Source organism: Pyrus communis, chromosome 16, assembly GCF_963583255.1.
Source record: "Pyrus communis chromosome 16, drPyrComm1.1, whole genome shotgun sequence".
Classification (NCBI taxonomy): domain Eukaryota; kingdom Viridiplantae; phylum Streptophyta; class Magnoliopsida; order Rosales; family Rosaceae; genus Pyrus; species Pyrus communis.
In genome coordinates this window covers 7,868,932-7,888,046 of record NC_084818.1, presented here as the reverse complement: position 1 = coordinate 7,888,046, position 19,115 = coordinate 7,868,932, and the positions used below count along the sequence as shown (strand labels likewise).

Here is a 19,115-nt window from a genome sequence, read left to right as displayed (position 1 = left end):
TCGAAAAGAGTGGATATCATGGCTTGAAAAGAACTCGTTTTTTGTATAACAAATTTACAATGATGATGTGTTTCTCAATATTATGTGAATATTTTATTGACCAAGATCCAAGATTTCCATAGTTTGCGTCCCTACTCTCCTTATTAGTTAACTGTATCGATTCGGATTTCCGACATGAGTTTTTGCAAACAAACTACAACCTGTGTTTCCATTTGAATCTTAATTAATTTTGCCTTTTCTAATCACCTGCACGCATTGCATACATGAGAACATAAAATATAATTAAGTTTAACAACAGAGTTTGAGACATTGATTAATCTCAAAGTCAACACAAAGAACACCACAAAGCAAATGTTGAGGCTGAGCATGTGACATTATGTTTTATTTAGACAGTAAACATGTTACATTCATTTCTAACTACGTGTATTTGTAGAGTCAACGAAGAAATATGTTTTTTTGTATTAATTAATGTACAATGGTTACAATATATAGGGTTGAGTTTACTTGATATACAAGAAACGTTAACTAATAAGGAGAATTCGGAAATGAGAATTATACTCTAACAGTCAAACTAAAGAAAAAAAACGGTGAGTATGAAATTACTGGGTTCTTATCATAGTTGCGTAAATTTATTTAATACGTGTTGTTTGTAAGTGATTGCACGTATTCAAAGTTTATTTTGTAATTTTATACACAATGAGATAACGAAACGTAAAAGTTTTCTGATGAGAAAAAACCTATTCGTACAACGTTTATGGATCAAGTTGCTTAATTGCTACAAGTGAGATTTATGTGCGATTTAATCCTAATTCTATCTTAAATCATTGGGTCAGAAAAAATTAGCCAACAGAATGAGCCCATTAGATATTTAGTCCAATTTGTGTAATTGAGCCCATTCTTTCTGTGGACACGTTTTCTGGGTTCATCCAACTTTCGTCCCAATCTTCTTCTGCTGATGTCGACCGGTCTGGTTGGGTGGTTTATCTTCCACTCCACATGTGGTCATAAATTGAAACATGATAAAAGAATGTTTTATGCAACAAACTTCGTTCATGAAATTTAAACTTAATACATTTTATTGTTACTGAGATTTAAACTCAACCCATACTCTTAACAAATGACATGTTTACTAATTTGAATCGAAAACTGAAACTATTATGTCTTGAATTCTTATGTGTTTACTAACACATGAGTATTGAAATTATTTTGATTTTTAATTTTCTTTACATTCATAGATACATAAGAAAAAAAGAAAAAAAAAACCACGTGACTAAAACACAAACAACAACAAAATTTTGTTCCATTAAGTGAGATCGACTGTATATATCATACAACGCTAATGCTCTCAATTTTACACTGAGCCTTCCGTTAGTTTAAAGTACTCTAAACGTATAAAAGAAAATGAGAGCTTTGTATGATAATGTCCGTGCTAAAGACTGCCTTTTTTGGTTGGTCATATGAATAGAAGGTACCAGAAAGAGTGTTAGAACTTGGTAGGTAGTACCGTAGTAGATAGAGTTACTGTTTGTTGATAGTGTTTTCCTTGATTCGCAAATATATTTGAGTGACGGAAACCTGTAGGCAAATAAAATACGTAGAAATAGCCAGGTGTCCGTGGCCTTCAATATTCATCCACCTACTCTCTTCTTCCACCACCGTCTTCTTCTTGCATCTATCGGCTTCTCCGCCTACCTCTCTCTCCACAAACGCCGATCGGTTTACAAGATGGAAGGTAAAATTCTGCTTCTTTTTCTGAAATTTGAACTAATATCAATCCTCCTAGCTTTCCCATTAGATAAAGATTTGTTCTTTTTTGTAAGTTGTTATTTGCTCTGTAGATTTGCTTTACGAAAGTGACGATTTTTAATGCATAAGATTGGGTCACTTTGTTCGGGATGTGCGTAATTAGAGAATATAAATTTGGGTTCTTTGTTAATTAATTTAGTTGTCAGTTGATATTTTGAAGTTCAATCCTAGCTGCTGGATTACTGAATACGAAACTGGTGATTATTTTATTTGTATTTTTATAATTTGAATCTTAAGGCGGTTTGGATTAATGGTGAATGGAATTGTTCTTAATAAGTAGATTATGTTGATGAATGATAACGACAATACGCATTGAATCGTTGTTTAGATTGTGAACTGTGTTTTGCTGACGACGATATGAGGATTGAATCCTAATTCTGTCTATCATCTGTTATGTGCTTTGTTGATATTATGCAAGTTTTGATCAAGTAGTTATCACATGGTGTGGCATTACTGAAATAAATTTAGATGAAACCCTCTTCTACTCAGAATGTCAGTTCTCCGATGTTGTAATTCGAAATTCCAAAAGATTGCACTCTTCTGTAGAATTGACCCTTCTTATCTCACAAATAATTGTGGTGAAATTTGGAGGTGGATTTCAAGACTCACAAAAACCCGTTGATGAACAAACTCTCTTGATTATATTTACCATGAGATCTGATAAAATTGCAAAACTTCTATGCAGCAATGTCAGGGAAGATTGTCCAAAATGTTTCTGTGTCTCAGTGCCACCAACTAAGTAGGAAGTTTGACACCCAATGTAAAAGGGGCAATTTTGCCCCTTTTTTGCGCAACATGCTTCCCTTCCAGCGAGGGAAGTTAGCATGTACTTCCATTCCATCCATGCAATTGCGCAACTTATCAAAACACCAGAGCAGTTGCATAAACCGAAGAACTGTTCAGTGCAACGGTCTGTTCTAGACTCTCATTATCAAGGTCGATATCAGATTTAAAATTAGTGTTCTACACTTCCTTAAAATACGTACTCTTCTATTTCATGCTTGTCATAAATATCTTTTCTTTGGCATGGGCGAGTTTTTATTTGGGTTGTTTGGATGGCCTAGGTTTCAAAATATAAAATTTTGGATCTCTTGTCAACTTATTTATTATGGTCCTACAAACCGTTACCTTTTTGGATAATTTATGATATTCATTTGGGATTTTCTTGCAGCTGCTCCATCTACCGCTGCAGTGCCAAATCTTGACAAAATTGATTTTTCAAAGCTTCAAAATGGCAGGTAACAAATGATGCCACCACAGAGTAGTCTTGTAGTTAAAATGTTTCCAACTTTCTTGGCACATGACAGTTTTTGGAATTATCGATTTGATTTGTTTTTCTTTGTGGTCTGGTGTTTACATACACAGTGATATTCGAGGTGTTGCTGTTGCTGGGGTTGAAGGAGAGCCAGTCAGTCTGACTGAACCTGTTTCAGAAGCAATAGGAGCTGCTTTTGCTGCATGGTTAATGGAAAAGAAGAAAGCTGATGGTTCTCAACGTTTGAGAATTTCTGTTGGCCATGACTCTCGAATATCTGCAAAAAAGTTAGAGGTATGTCCTAAACTAAATGTCACAGTATGTTCAAGTAAGTTTTTTTTTTTTTTTTTTTTTTTTTTTTTTTTTTTTTTTTTTTTTACTTTTCGTGTTTATGTGATATTTTTTGGATTGCTCAGTTAAGTATTATATCTGTCACACACTATCATGAATATGTGTTTACCAAGTAACTTTTGTGTGCTTCATTTTCTACAACATTTTAGTAATAACTTTGTAAACTTAAACATGGCAACTATTGTTTAAATTGGAAATTCGGAAGAAAACTTAGATGTCGGCATCGTGGAATTGCAAGTTGATTATAAGTAAGATTCAGATGGAATAAAAATCTCTTTTTTGTTGTGTTCTTCATTCTTAGTTGTCTTGTTTGGGTCAAAATGGGAGTAGCACTTAGAATTATTGGATTGGTAGCCTGTCTTACTATATTTAGTTTCTGAAAATTTTCAGTGTTGTTCAAATATAAGAGAATTATATTTTTTATTAGATACTATACTGTTGTTAGGTGTTAAAGTTAATCTCACACTACCTATTTCAATAAGGTATCTGGAAAGCTTTACTGATGGTACTTTCCTTAATTATTGATAATTTGGTTCTATTTGATGAATCAACTTCCAGGATGCCATTTCGCGAGGAATTGCCAGTGCTGGTCTGGATGTTGTTCAATACGGGTGGGTGATGAACTTCTCTTTATTATATTGTTGATCTTAATGTTGATAGACTCTGGAATAACTATTTGGATTGATAGTTTTGTTGAAAATAGATACTGGTTTGTGTATGACCAATAAGTGTGGATTGATCCGGATATTGACTGAAACTGTTTTCCTCTATGTAGATTGGCATCCACACCCGCAATGTTTAATAGCACAATTACTGAAGATGAATCTTTCTTATGCCCCTCCGACGGGTCTATTATGATAACAGGTAGGGTATGCAAGCTCATTTGCAAACTATGTTTTTTTACCACCTATAGTTCTGGCCTTATTGTCTATCCATAATTAGATAACGCAGGATCAAATTCTGGATTATTTTTTGAGATTATATTTTTTCCCTTTAGGCTATCTCATCTATGCTGGCTTCCCCTGATGCAATATATTGATGTTATTTCAACAGCAAGTCATTTGCCTTACAACAGGAATGGGTTCAAATTTTTCACAAATTCTGGCGGGCTCGGGAAACCTGACATTAAGAACATCTTAGAGCGTGCTGCAGATATATATGATAAATTTACAGTTGAAGGTTTGACGAGCTCAAAAGAAAAAGTACTTGCCTCCGTAAAAAGAGTTGATTACATGAGTGTATATACATCTGATCTTGTAAAGGCAGTTCGCAAAGCTGCAGGAAATATAGGTACGACTTCTAGGGAATCTTCATCATTGTGGAAACGTACTGAGATTCAGTTCTTCATCCCTACTATGAAGTGAGATGTTGGTTGTAATTGACTTGTTTGATAAGTGTCAAACACCAGCACTTGCATTACGTATAAAACTGTTATTATTTGTATCTTTCATTTAATTTTCTATAATCAGCTCCTTCTTTGCCCTTCCATTTAAATGATTATCCTTTGAGGCGCTTTTGTCTTCTTTTTCCTAATTTGTTGTGCGGTGTTATATAATCTCAGAGAAGCCACTGGAGGGGTTTCATATTGTAGTTGACGCAGGGAATGGAGCAGGAGGATTTTTTGCTGTAAGTTTCCTTGTTTTGGACACTGATATTTTGCTTACTGTTCGAGAATTTTATTTGACGTTAATTTGTAATTTGATGGCAGTCTGCCATGTGCATTGATGAAAAAGGTTTGATATTTGTTCAATACGTACTCAAGTTAATCATAAGTGTGTTCTTTTCAATTTTATCAGGCAAAAGTGCTTGAACCTCTTGGTGCAGTCACTACTGGAAGTCAGTTCTTGGAGCCAGATGGTAATATTGATTGTTGAACGCTAGAATATTGAAGTTGTAAATACGGTATCGGGATTTTTAATAAAATATATGATCTTGGATCAGGTATGTTCCCAAATCATATCCCGAACCCAGAGGACAAAACAGCAATGAAAGCTATCACCCAGGCAGTCCTTGATAACAAAGCTGATTTGGGGATCATCTTTGATACAGATGTTGATAGGTACATTTTCTTGCCGCCCACAGATCTATTTTACATTAAGTTTGTTTGCCTCTTTCTGATTAGTGATTCTTTTAGATCTGCTGCGGTGGATTCAACCGGCCTGGAGTTCAATAGGAATCGTCTGATTGCCTTGATGTCTGCAATTGTTCTTGAGGAGGTAAGATTTTTCTTCTGTTTTTGCAACAAGTCTCTTGTATTTCAAAATATTCATTTCATGTGTTTCCACGTTTTATCTCAATATGTTTTTGTGGTTTAATTTTCTTAGCATCCGGGAACTACCATTGTTACAGACAGCGTGACTTCAGACGGTCTCACCACATTTATTGAGAAGAAACTTGGTATGAAAGAAACTGAAAATGGTGTACTTCTCTTATTGTATGGAATGTTTAATAGTTACCGATTAGCAATTTCTTGTAGGGGGAAAGCACCATCGTTTCAAAAGAGGCTACAAAAATGTCATTGATGAAGCTATTCGTTTGGTAAGAAAAACTGTCTAGTTATCTTGCTTACACTTTTTATGATTCATAAAACATCAATAAGGAATAATTCACGGAAGATCTTGCATCCAAGTGCTTCTAGCTTTAGAAGCCCCATAGTCCTGGAGATATTTTTTGCATATTAGAAAGGACGGACTCCAGGGAGATCTTTTATCCTGAATCTAGCATTAGGAACAGTATGGTCCTTCCAGGCATGGTTTGTACATTATAATCTAGGAACTATCAATGAACCGAACAAAATTTCCTAATCAATCTAGTTCTAGCCAACCGTCAACAGCCACTGGCAATGAAATCAACTGATATTTTGGCCGTACTGCTAGATCCTTAACTTCTTTTCTTCACACCCATCGCTTTTTGTAAACCTTTTTCTGTTCAAGGCTCCAAGCCCATAGATCCTTTTGGGCATAGTGTTTTCCCTAATTATATTGTTTTCTATATTCCAAATATGCCCGTGAAATAAACAGTTATATCACATCTTAGCCAGCAGTGCGTTGATAATTCTCATCTCATTGTGTATCTTATTTTGTTTTTCAACTGAAGTCTCTATATTGATTACAGAACTCTGTTGGTGAGGAATCACATCTGGCTATTGAGACAAGTGGCCATGGAGCTCTCAAGGAAAACCACTGGCTTGACGATGGTGCATACCTCATGGTAGGCTTTTTGTGTAACACTGTGTTAGGGTATTCTTACACTTGAGATTGATTGTCCATTAATTGACATACAATCCCGTAATGTGAAAAATTCACTCGTCTTTCGTTATCATTTCTGGTGAATTTGTTGTTGCTGCTCCTACTGTTTGAATTTAGCTGCTGTGGCATTATTTTCAGGTCAAAATATTGAATAAACTTGCTTCAGCCAGAGCTTCAGGGCAAGTCGGTGGCAGCAAAGTTTTGACCGGTCTTTTGGAAGGTCTTGAGGAACCAGGTTTTTCAGTTGAGTTGAGATTAAAGATCAATCAAAGTCATCCAGATCTTAAAGTGGGGTATGTTACCGTATATGTTAATCCTTGTTAAGAGTTTGTTCTGCATGTCTGTGTACATGGGTAAATGCTTTAAGGTTTCTGATAAATCAAAGCTTGCAGATCTTTCCGAGACTACGGAGAAGCAGTGTTGAAACATTTGGAGAACTATATCAACTCTGATCCGAAGCTTAAAAAAGCCCCTGTTAACTACGAAGGGGTAAGTTTATTTTCGTCGAGACTGACTTTATTGTCACTGTTTCATTTTGTTTAGTTTCTTAAACTCATGCTTCCCCAATGTGCACTTGGAAACAGGTCCGAGTTTCTGGCTACGGCGGATGGTTTCTTCTTAGGCTCTCGCTTCATGATCCTGTACTTCCCTTGAACATAGAGGTAGGCAAGAAACTCATGTCTTGCAACCATTTCTTAATGTAAGGCAACTAATACGACGTTTACACTGTAGGCACCGAGCAACAATGAAGCCGTTTCACTTGGAAACATTGTGCTTGCTGCCGTGAAGGAGTTCCCAGCTTTGGATACATCTGCTTTAGACAAATTTGTCCAAGCATCATAAGCTTTACGTCTATCCAAGTGGAAAATCCTTTGGCTTCTTCGGCATCTTCATGCCTCAAAATGTTTTCCGGCATAGGTTGTTAGGCACCTATGGCACTATAATACCACTGTAGAAAGATTGAGTTTACCATACTTTGGCGGTTTAGAACCATAAACATGTCGAATAACGTGGAATTCTAAGCAGCATCGTATGAGAACATCTGCTTGTCCATGGTAAAACGTTGCAATTTTGATTTGGTTTGAAATGTGAGCCTTTAGACGTCACTTAAATGTTTTGAGATCATGGTCTCTCTGTTTTAGAATTTGTATACGTGCAACAGCAGTTTTTGTTTTTTTCTTTGGTACCATGGCTGTCTTTAGTTCCGCCATGGCAGTGATTGCAGTTTCAGGCACGACATGTTACGCGACTCTGAAAAAATTGGAGAAATATAAATTGGGCGGAAGTATATCTTCACAAGATATGAAGATGCTCCGACCGTACCTCCCCCCAAATATTTACAAAATTAGAGTTTTATCCAACGAAAAATACAAGTTAGTAGCACAGATTCATCTTAAGCTTGCACAATTATATACAACCTATTCTCAAACATCCTAGTTTTTGTTCCTCTTTCTTTTGTGTTTCCAAATGTCTCTTCTTTTGTCCGTCTTATTCGTTTCTTAAGCCAGAAGTCTTGGGGTTCAGAAGCTTCATCATGAAGTTGAAGTGAACGTCCGGACCGGTCTTGGGCTGGGGCCAGTTAGCTCCTTCCGGCACCTTGATGCTTTTAAAACCCTGGCCTTTGTACAGCTTTATGGCCCCGGGATTATTCAAGTCGCAGTGCAGTGCAATGGCACGGCAATCCCAGCTCCTGGCTTGGGCTTCTGCCTTTGCTATTAGCCTTTTAGCTATTCCTCTTCGTCGAAATGTCTCCCGGACAGCAACGTTTGATACGTACGCAACTCCAGTCCTGCGATTGAAAAATCCATGCACATACGTAAATAAGAATGTATACCAGATGAGCTATATATCTTGCCACATTTTGGATTGAACATCTGAAGTCACTGGATTTAAGGGTTCGGAGAGTTGAACTCTCATCGATTACAAGAAACTGAATATCCATAGTTGGTCTACGGTTGGTACTAGCCAACACCATATCATTTCTAATGTGCGATATGAATCTAAGAATTTCTTTTCGCCTATGTATCAGAAACTACATTCGTGACAGATGAGAACACATCATTTGCACATGCACAAGAGATGAATATTTGAGCTGCAACAGCTGATGCGATGAAATTCAGAACAGACACGGAAAAGGGCTAGGGAAGGAAACAAGGGTGGGCGTTGAGGCTGGGAAAGGGCCTGGGAAAAACCCACGTAATTGGTTTGGATGAGGTTCTCTATAGACAGGCCAAGGGGAATGATGTCGGAGATCAAAAGAAGTAGGGGCGAAACCAAACAATTGCAAAGATAATGGTTTTTTGTGCGCTGATAAAGCGGACCAGAAAAGCTAATTGTGATTCCACACTAATCAGTGAAGAAATTAACAAATCGATCCTCTTATATCCTGTTAATCTGATGGCTGTGTCATGAAAAAAGCTTCTGATATACAATAAAAACCTTTCTCCGTAACAAGATGATAAACAGTTCAAATGATGTTGCACAAAAAAGACCGGTGTTTCATAGACGACAGTACTGATTTACTTCAACTCTATAATGGCTAACAAATAAGTTTCATCGAAATTCAACTCGACTCATAAACTATAAGCTGCTCAGGGCTTAACAGTCAAAGAAAAATTCTAATTATGAACTTACCTTCTCTGACGAAGAGGTCCTTTTCTCGGAAGAAAATCAGCAACGGTATCCACAGTCAATATTCCAGCCACATACCTCCTACTGAGACTGAACTTCCCATCAAAACCGCCAACCTTGAAATCATCACTCCTGAAGAGGAACGTTTCATAACCAGCATTACCAATCACAGCAACCAGACAAGTTCTCTTACAACCATTCGGCAGAGAAAATCCGGCCAGCATCCCCACCAGCCGGTCAATCCTCAAAACAAAGTCCAAGGGAAAAGAATACTCGGGGAAGAAAGAGCTGCAGTGAGTCTCAGCCACCTCCCAACAATCCTCCAACCGTGCCTCCCGGACCACAATCTCGGGAGACACCGTGGGAAATAAATCAGCCACTTGACTGGCTCTGCAAACTCCTACACCCAATAACCAAAAAAATCATCCAAATAGAATCTCAAAAACCCAAATTTCCCGTATGACTTTTGAGTATAAAACAGACAATCACACAGCTGCGTCAGACAAACAAAAGCACTTCTAATCATGTTTGACGATCGACACTTAAAAGTGTTTATAGATCAGAGCAGGTGCTTCCTAGAAAAGCAGTTTTTAATAAGAACACGAACGTGCTTCTAATTAAAGCGCTTCTAGCAAGAACGATTATGAACGAAGTGCTTCCTACAAAACCAGTCCCAAAACGGAAAAACCTCTGTTGATTGCCAACACAAATCAGAAAAACTAAAGGGAAATGAAAAACTAAGCTTGATTATTCATAACCCAAATGAGGAGTCAACACAAAACTAAATTTTACAAAATACCCAAAAACCTTCTGACATGGAAATTAAGGAATTGAAATAAACAAGTAAAAAGACAGAAACTTTTGGATTACCCACCAGATTTGGAGAAGTTAAGGAAAGAGAAGTCATCAGTGGAGGTGGAGGCAGGAACAGGAACCCTGGCAGAAGTGGAATTAGTAAGAGGAACAAGCGGGTTTGGTCTGTTGAGGTTGAGAGTGTTGAGGAAGGAGCTGTTTAAGGAAGTTGGGGATGCTGCTGATATTCCCAACGGTATCGTCCGCATTTCTTGGACCCTGTCTCTCTCTCCTCCCCCTCTCTCTCTATATCGGATTCAGGTTCTTTCTTTTTGGGGGTTTGTTTCAGCTATGTCACATGATGAGGGAAGCCAATGTGTTTTGATCTGATGAGGAAGCCACTGTTTCACGCCAAAATTAACTGTATTACGTCGGGTCTGTTTGGCATCCTATTTAAAATATTTTATTATTTTTTAAAATATTTTTTAAGATCATTTTTTGAAAATAATTTATTTTTTAAGATTAAAAAATTTGATTGGTTTGTGATTTAAACTAAACAAAGAGATCTAAAAAGAGGAGGTCGCAGAAGAGGAGGAAAGATGAGAGAGGAGGAAAGAAAGTAAGAGATGATTGAAGTAAAGGGAGGGGGTTGGATAGAGAGGAAGAGGAGTGAGAAAAAGAATCGAGAAAATGAAAAGAGCGGATTGGAGGAGAGACAAAAAAGGTAAAAAAAAAGAGGAGAGAGATAGATTTGGAGTGAGAGGGGAGGAGGGAGAAAAAAGAAATGAGTGAGTGTAAGTTTAAAAACTCATTTTTTATGTTTTTAGAGAATATACTATATTTTTTTAGTTAGTCTTGAGTTTAGTTTTTAAAAATAGTCATACCAAACAAGTTTTTTAGGCTTAAAACTCAAAAATTGTTTTTGAGTTTAAAACGTTAAATTCAAGTATAGTATCAAACAGATCCCTAACTTTTCCTTCCACACGTGTGTATCTCAGTTTCTTCCATTTCACTTCAGGTAAAGGTAAAACCCCATTATTTTTCGTTGGGGTAATGGATAAAACCCATGTTTTTGTGGTGTAAGTTAAGCCTGTAAAGTTGTAAACGGTGAAGGTGTCGTTTCAACCTTCACATGCAAATCTTGTATGTGAACAAATGATGTCTGTAGAGAAGCCAAAGGTTTTAATTGCTGTTGGACAATAGTATGGCTATGGAACGGAGTTTTTGTCGTTGCTAATGTGTTAATAGTATGTATGGATGAACTTCTGTTTTCTAATAAAAGACGAGTATCATGCATATAGGATTTATAATTTGAACTCGACTTTAAGGTTTCGGATAGAACAACATATCACTATAAGCGCAAAGTCATTTGATCATGTCTTCAATACAAAATTGCATGCTTAATTACACTTGAAAATGATGACGGTAATGCTATATTGAAACTCATATATCCGTTTAATTTATGTCTGCTTATACATGATTCATTTTATTTTCTTCAATCTGAAAGTTCCTATGTAATTGCAAGCAAAACGTATAAATTACATTGGAAGCACCTAAAAATTAGCAGGAAGACAGCTCAAAAATGCAAGGGCGTGGGGGACATGAACTTGCCAAACAGCGATCCCCAAGGATGAAGCTTTGAAAGAACTCCTTCGACTTAGGAGTCAATATGCCCATCTCAGTTCTTAACTTTAGAAGTGGAGTGTGCTCGTCCCTCTTCCATTCAACCTCGTGAGCCATCCGGGTAGAGAGTTCTGTGACCAGAAGAGTGCAATATCGAACCTTGTCGGTGCATTCTGTCCGGAATACTGAATAATGTGCCATCCATATCTACGCTGCTCATGTCACCCAAAGAACCAATTCCTCCGGACTTTCTGCATCTGAGGTCAAAAGTTTGTGAGAGAAAGCTAAGTCCATCCATACGTGGTACAAAACTGAACTTTTCAGCTTAGCACTTCATCTACAAACACGAATGCGAACACAGCGAGATCAAATAATGCACATAGTTGAAGTTTACTGTACCTTTGAATGTGAAATCTTCCATTTCATCAGCGTTGATAGCAAGAGTCCACCGTCTTGAACCTTTTGTATCAAGCAGTACTCGCATTGTTCTTTCATTACCATGAGTACGCTACCAACGTCAACGTGCATGGTGGGGGAATATCTGATTTGCTCAACCCACCGTCACTGTCATCATCAGTCCAACAACCGTACTTGACAGAAAAAGTTACAAGATCAACAACTTTGCCTCCACCGCATCTGAAACCTTCATTAATTTGCTCAACCTCCTTCGTCAACTTTCCAGGAGTAAGAGAACACAGAGACATATACGACCTAGGATCTCGTTTTTCATACAAAGCTGCTTCTTGTATCTACAACATGCACAACCTCATAAACCATATAGTATTTGTAAATATCCATACATCTAGATATTCTAATTGAAAGGACAAACAAAAATATTTTCCAATTAGTGATATTTCAGTAACGTCATGGATCTCGCAGAGAAAAAACAGCTTTATGAGCGTAAATACAAGGTACAAAGTTTCATTGGTATACGACGTACAAAATTAGGAAGTAAGAGGTAAGGACACTCCAGGAGGTTGGTGCACTGCTAACAGAAACTTATATTTACAGCATTGGATGTGTCTCTGGTAAATCGTGGAACGATATACCAAAAAATACAACAGCAAGTGAGAGGTCAAACAGCACGCACGTTGAAAGGACAATCACTCTCTTGGCACCTAGAGAGAAAGTGACGAATCATCCAAGTTCGTTTAAAATTAAATATAAGACAAGGTAGTGAAGTTCTCTCCGTAAAAATTAATACGATATATATGGCACCATTCACTCGAGAACGCAACAACACCGTAAAAATCCAACTGCTTTGAGATGAACAATAACCTGGAAGATGAATATATGAAAGGAGATACACCAAAGTCAGGCACACAACAACAGCAACTATAGCATTCGCTAGCCACTCATGGTTGAGAATGAGTCTCACATTGATGTAAGAAGAGATCTTACATGGGCTTATAAATAAGTTGGGCCACTTCCCATATTGCCAATTGGTTTTTATGGTGGAACTTCAATTTTCTTCATGGTATCAAAGCAGGTTGTCCCACGCGTGAAGCCAAACGGCCACGCGCTCCACGTCATCCTGTTGTGTTGTTCACGTATTAAGCTTAAAAATTTGCTACACGTGAGGGGGCGTGTTGAGAATGAGTCCCACATTAATTGGAGGAAAGACTTTGCATGAGCTTATAAGTAAGTTTGACTACTTCCCATATTGCCAATTAATTTTATAGTGAAACCTCAACTTTCGTCACTTTGGAGTGTCATTGCCACCCGAGTTCCTGCAAGCAAATACAAGGCAACGTAGTAAACAGTTATTTTCCAAATGTCTGCAGATATAACAAAAAGATTCACTTTTGACAGTTGGCATGGAGGGCTCACAACGAGGAAAATGAAAATGGAGGACGTTAGCTTGCTGAATGTGCAAATAGCTACAAAATATTGTTTACACAAACTGACCATGGGCTATTGCTCTGCAGGATTTTGTTAAGTATTTAATTATTAACGTTAACCTATAAAGCCATACAAATAAATAAGTTGTATTAAGAATCATGGCTGTGTTAGTTTTCATGCTCGCTTGGTTAACAGTTGCTTGGATTAAGCGCAGTAATTAGTTTGTTTAGCAGTTAACTGAATTAGTAAAGCTTCATTCTCATTAGTCTTCACCAATAATCTGATTTCGTTGTAGCATTTTTTTGGTTCGTTCTCTTTATCACTAACATTATATTTATAGTGTCAATGTATCATCGTAGTCAATGTCTGTAAAAAAATCCGTCATTTTTTTTGGGCATGTTGCCAACTTTTTAAGGATCATTTTTGTCATCTTAATAGAGTTAACGCAACTATGTCGTGTTGAGTTTTGGTCCATACAGCCCTCACTTCAAATCATCTAAAAATTGTGAAATTGTGAAATTGCGAAAAATGTCTACAAAAAAGATGCAGTCAATGTGTCAAAGCTTAAAAAAGATTTTTTTGAGTGATTTTGGATATTTAAAAAAAAAAAATTGAAGAATAATAATATACAAGATTTAACCATTAATTTTTCGAGTTTAAGAGCCCATACCATATGAGAAAAAATTGAAATATTGAGGAAAAGAAAACACATTGGGGACATAAATAAAGTGTAGTTTTCATAGGTTTCCACCTCTCGGCAGTCGCACAGGCGCTGAGTGATCTGAGTCCTCCCCCTCCGCAAAATCCCACCTTCTTCTTCGCAAAGCCCCTCCAATAAACTCAGCAACTGTAGTCTCTATCCACAACTCCCTCGACGAAACTCAACATTCAACACCAAGGTATCTTCTCTCTCTCTCTCTCTCTCTCTCTCTCTCTCTGCAATTTGTTGGGTCATTTACTGGCGCGAGATCTCGGCCGCTTCAAACTACGACGTTTGAAAGCACTGGGATGGATGCTGTAGTAATTTCTTAGGATTGTTGTGTTAGATTTGGTGGTAAAGATAATCCATTGAATCATGGTTGTTGTTGAATTCAGTCAGCTTGGCTTGCTCAGAGTTAGAAGCGACTGATTGTACTGAAATCTATGGCTCTCTGGGTATTTTAGCCTCATTGGTATATATATGCGATACATATGTTGTTATTTCATTTCAAAAATTGTCACAAATGTTATAAATTGTGCTTTTGGGCTGTAATTGTTTGACAAAAGGAAGAAAAGAAAGTAATTGAGAGGGGAAATGGTTGTAGTAATGTGGAATCAAGCTGAATTGATTAAACAGAAGAAAAAAGTAAGTTCGAGTATTTTCATTAAATTCATGAGGGGAATTTCTAGAGCTTTTGAGTGTAAGTTTGTGTGTTTTATGGTGTTAGTGCATTGTTTTTCAAAAAATCTAAAAGATGAAGAAAGCCCATCATCGTAGCTGCAACGTCTGCAGTGTAGCCTTAAATGCTGAGGATTTAAAAGATGTGCGTCAACGAATATTATGGAACTAAAGACTTTTCGTATTTAGTTTCATTTTACTTTGCTTAGCTAGGTTGCAGATTTTGAACTTTGGAGCATATCCTAAATTACCCACATTTACATTTGTTTTGCTTTTAAATATATCAGGAAACAAAGCAAGAAGCAAAAGGGAAGCCATGTCTGGCCTCCCTCGGTCATCGAGTGCTTTACTGAAGAACGGCCTCCCCCCCCAAGAACTCCTTGATGATCTATGCAGGTCCGTAAAGACACACTCTTTTCAGATTTAGTATTGTTCTCCTCTCGCTTTTTAGTGACGAGTCCTAGGTACAACAAACGATCATGTACTGAACTTGGAAGGTTGATGAATTGTGCAATTTTCTCTCTACAAAGCTTTTCCTTTTATGCATCCCAGTTTCATTTCATTAAAATAAGATTCAAATTGCCAATTGGTTTGGTCTTCCTTTCTCCCTCCTTCTGCTTAGGGTTTGTTTATGTTATTCTCCCTCCTTCTGCTTAGGGTTTGTTTATGTTATTCTAACTTGTTTAGATATACATCTGAATCTTTTCTTTTACCATTTACTGGCAGTCGGTTTGTTCTAAATGTGCCAAAAGAAGACCTGCAATCATTTGAGAGGCTTTTATTTCTCGTGGAGTATGCTCATTGGTTTTATGAGGACAACTCAGTGGAGAAAAATCCATCACTGAAGTCATTTAGTTTGAAGGAGTTCACTTCTTTATGTATCCTTTGCAGTCAATGACTCAAATTTTCCTTTCTGTTTCTTATACACCGTGGTGAAGTCAACATACAAATATCTGTCCCCACACGCCCTCTCTCCTGTACTGGCAATATCTAGCTTAATACCCGCTTTCCTGTAGCATCATTGTATTGTTTCCGCATGCATGGCATAGCCCAAATTGGTTATTGCAGCTCCTGCACATATGGAGAGTTTGACAATTTCCGTCTGAAAGCATTGCTGACACTATGGTTGGCAAAGCTTGAAGTTCTTAGCTATGCCATGTTGATGTGTATCAACCCCACCAAAACCAAAAACATTGTATGCCTGAATTTCTTGTATCACTTGTATACTTCTCTTAGATTCCTATGGACCTTTTGTGTACCACATATGGTTTGTCTGTTCCAATTTATCATACCCTTGCTCCATTTTTATCTTTTTGTTAGTCCATCTATAATTTCCTCCCATTATTAGTGCAGCCTTATTTTCCTTAATGTTTTGCAGTGTTTAACAGCTGTGATGTTCTAAAACCTTATGTTGCCCATATAGATGACATATTTAAGGACTTCACTTCTTACAAGGTCAAGGTTCCTGTAACTGGCGCAATCATTTTGGATGAAACCTTTGAAAGGGTGAGGATTTCTGTGAATGATTCTAGAACCTCCCAAGTTCAACCCTTTTTGAACGTGAACGACTTTTTAAAAGCTATTTTTCTAATGTTGTAAACCATTTGGTATCTTTAAACTTGATGACTGGTCGATATCATAAGTTTTTGTTATGTCCGTACACAACCTTCTGTATGAGGTGAAGTTATTGGTCAAATATGAGAGCTTTCTTAAAGTAGTGCGATTGTTTCTGTTGTACTAATTTACATTTGGCCAACTGCAGTGCTTACTCGTGAAGGGATGGAAAGGATCAAGCTGGAGTTTCCCTCGTGGCAAAAAGAACAAAGATGAAGAAGACCATGCATGTGCCATCAGAGAAGTAAGATTTTTCCAAATGGCAGTTTCTTTTTTAATCCAGATCGATTTTTTCCCTGGATATCTACAGCAAGGTTTCACAGCCTTGAACCAGTGAAATTGACAATTTGTAAAAAATTAAATCTCTATGTTTCTCTCTGCGGGTGGATGTGTCGTGAGGGTAGAGGGTGGGTGGTGTGTGCACAACTAATATTCAATCTGACATTTTATTTCCATGATGCATGTATATTCATCTTCTTAAGGTAATAAGATTTGCTGCTGAGCAGACAAGATAAACTACAGGCGCTATGATTTTACGATTCATATCCATTCCATAACAATGTTATTGCCCTATATTTTTGTGACACATTAGGAGTGTGTATGGAAGGAAACATTTCAGAACTCAACTTTTTCCTGACTCTCTGACATGTAGGAGACTGAGGATGTTTTTGGACCTTGTCATTGTGATAGAGTTAGGAGAATAGTCTGGTTTTATGGCTTCATCCAATGGAAATTGCACATGTTACTAGGAAATTTATTGTATGAAACTTAACACCAGTAGGTGTCATTTTTTCTCTCTAAAGGCACGCACAATCTAGACAGTTCTTGTGAACCTCCATATGTTATAAATGACCTGGTTCTTTGTGGTGAATGCAGGTCCTGGAAGAAACAGGTTTTGATGTTACAAATCTTCTTGACAAAGACGAGTATATTGAAGTTATATTTGGACAGCAAAGGGTGCGGCTGTACATTATTGCTGGTGTGAGGGAGGATACTGCCTTTGCACCACTCACCAAAAAGGAGATCAGTGTATGTGATTCTTAATGCATCCACGTTTTTTTCATCATTTATGTTTTCACGGAGTTTTAAATTTCTTAGTGAAATTTATTCTGAAGGAACACTACTTGTAGTTTTCATTGTTGGTTACACTTTGGTAAGGTTGCAGAGTTATCTCTTTATTGAGTACTAAATTTGTGGGTTTTTATTTTCTTGGCTGTATTTTATTTAATGTCTTCATTATCGCTTCATAGAATATATGCCCCTCTTTTCCTGCACAATATCATTGGCTAAGCGCACACCGTTTGTATTTGTTTGCAGGAAATTGCATGGCACCGGCTGGATGATCTTCAGCCTGCAAGTGATGATGTGATATCTCGTGGCATCACCGGCCTCAAGCTTTACATGGTGTCACCTTTTCTGGCGTAAGTTATTTTGATTCATAACTTTAATTACTTTCTCAACTGTTCCAACTTTTTGCTATGTCTAATAGGATCGATGTTTTCTAACAGAACAATGAAATCATGGATTTTATCACATCAGTCCCCGGTTGCTCCAAGACCTGATATGCCTCTCAAAGGTTCTTCCCCTTCCTTTGAAATCTTTCGGTAGCCTATAAGCTTCAGGTTTATGTTAAACTTGTGGGATAAAGGAAAAGGAAAATGAAAGATGAATCTTACAAACTTGGAGAAATCAAAGCATATGAACATACTTAATTTTCCACCAGACGTCGGTTTTCATACCCAGGTTACAGTAGTGCTGGCATATTGTAGTATACAAGTTTAATCGAACTTGAGCACTCACGCTAATGTTGAGTTGTCATTGGTCCTTGTAAAAACCCACGTGTACTGAAATTTCTTTTCCACTTCTCTGATGAGCTTTGTTTTTCATCCTTCTTAGGAATCAGCGTGTGGAATGCAAAAAGCAGCTCGATAGGGAGTAGCACCATGGTAGTGGAGAGCCAACCAACTAAACCTGAACCCGAAGTTCATCCTCCAGACACAGAAGCAGGCAAGAGTTTCAGAAACTTCAGGTTTGACGTCACTCCAGTCTTGCAAGCAATTGATGCTGGTTTCCGTTCTCCAATGTAACTTGCTTCTTGTAAAGCGGTTCAAGTTTGCATAGCTGCGTTAATATCTCCGGTTCGTTTGCATTCGCAAGTACTGGAGAGTTGCCCCTCATGTCAGATGTACATCGTTGGTGTTAGATTTTCAGTTGTGGGGTTGTGTATATCCTGTTTAGAAACCCACACATGGCAAAGTATCTGCATTTTGAGTCGATGATCGGTTTGTAAACTCCGAGACGGATATGATGAACGAGAACAGTAGATTCTACAGCAACGTGATTTGTGTTCTTCATTGGGATATATTGCTCTTGCGCCTTGTCCTCTACAAATATTCATTTGTGAATTCTGGTGTCTTAATTACGTTTTTCAACTCGTAGTTCAAGATTTTCTAACGGGAGAATGCTTGCTTTGACATTTTATAATGCCCTGAATTACATAGAAAAAATGGCTACTAGTAGGTCGGAGATTTTGAGTTTGATTTCTATTAAACTGGAACCCAACTGGGACTATGCC

At 37.5% G+C, this 19,115-nt stretch overlaps 3 protein-coding genes across 5 annotated transcripts; 2 read left to right on the top strand and 1 right to left on the bottom strand.

The window, feature by feature from the left end:
* Window positions 1–1,476: 1,476 nt before the first annotated feature.
* Window positions 1,477–7,766, top strand: LOC137719981 (uncharacterized). Of its 3 annotated transcripts, XM_068458965.1 has the most exons (18): window positions 1,477–1,732; window positions 2,492–2,716; window positions 2,978–3,044; window positions 3,172–3,355; window positions 3,971–4,023; window positions 4,188–4,276; window positions 4,466–4,702; window positions 4,974–5,038; window positions 5,209–5,269; window positions 5,354–5,471; window positions 5,547–5,628; window positions 5,737–5,809; window positions 5,889–5,950; window positions 6,527–6,622; window positions 6,799–6,953; window positions 7,053–7,149; window positions 7,245–7,322; window positions 7,393–7,766. In XM_068458965.1, the coding sequence occupies exons 1-18, from the start codon at window positions 1,726–1,728 to the stop codon at window positions 7,501–7,503; spliced, it is 1,860 nt and encodes a 619-aa protein (XP_068315066.1). In that variant the 5' UTR covers window positions 1,477–1,725; the 3' UTR covers window positions 7,504–7,766. The 3 variants fall into 3 exon arrangements, with proteins under 3 accessions (XP_068315066.1, XP_068315068.1, XP_068315067.1); XM_068458967.1 differs by lacking the exon at window positions 2,492–2,716 and having other exon boundaries at window positions 1,484–1,732; XM_068458966.1 differs by lacking the exon at window positions 1,477–1,732 and having other exon boundaries at window positions 2,498–2,742.
* A 207-nt stretch (window positions 7,767–7,973) lies between these two features.
* Window positions 7,974–10,451, bottom strand: LOC137719982 (GCN5-related N-acetyltransferase 4, chloroplastic-like). The gene is made up of 3 exons (XM_068458969.1): window positions 10,166–10,451; window positions 9,295–9,691; window positions 7,974–8,449 (listed from the first exon to the last, which is right to left on the bottom strand). Exons 1-3 carry the CDS (start codon window positions 10,350–10,352, stop codon window positions 8,149–8,151), a joined length of 885 nt encoding a protein of 294 aa, XP_068315070.1. The 5' UTR covers window positions 10,353–10,451; the 3' UTR covers window positions 7,974–8,148.
* Window positions 10,452–14,253: 3,802 nt separating this feature from the next.
* Window positions 14,254–18,945, top strand: LOC137720464 (mRNA-decapping enzyme subunit 2-like). The gene is made up of 9 exons (XM_068459533.1): window positions 14,254–14,447; window positions 15,214–15,322; window positions 15,653–15,804; window positions 16,305–16,432; window positions 16,689–16,784; window positions 17,417–17,569; window positions 17,858–17,961; window positions 18,049–18,116; window positions 18,437–18,945. The coding sequence occupies exons 2-9, from the start codon at window positions 15,243–15,245 to the stop codon at window positions 18,625–18,627; spliced, it is 972 nt and encodes a 323-aa protein (XP_068315634.1). The 5' UTR covers window positions 14,254–14,447; window positions 15,214–15,242; the 3' UTR covers window positions 18,628–18,945.
* The last annotated feature ends 170 nt before the right edge of the window (window positions 18,946–19,115 follow it).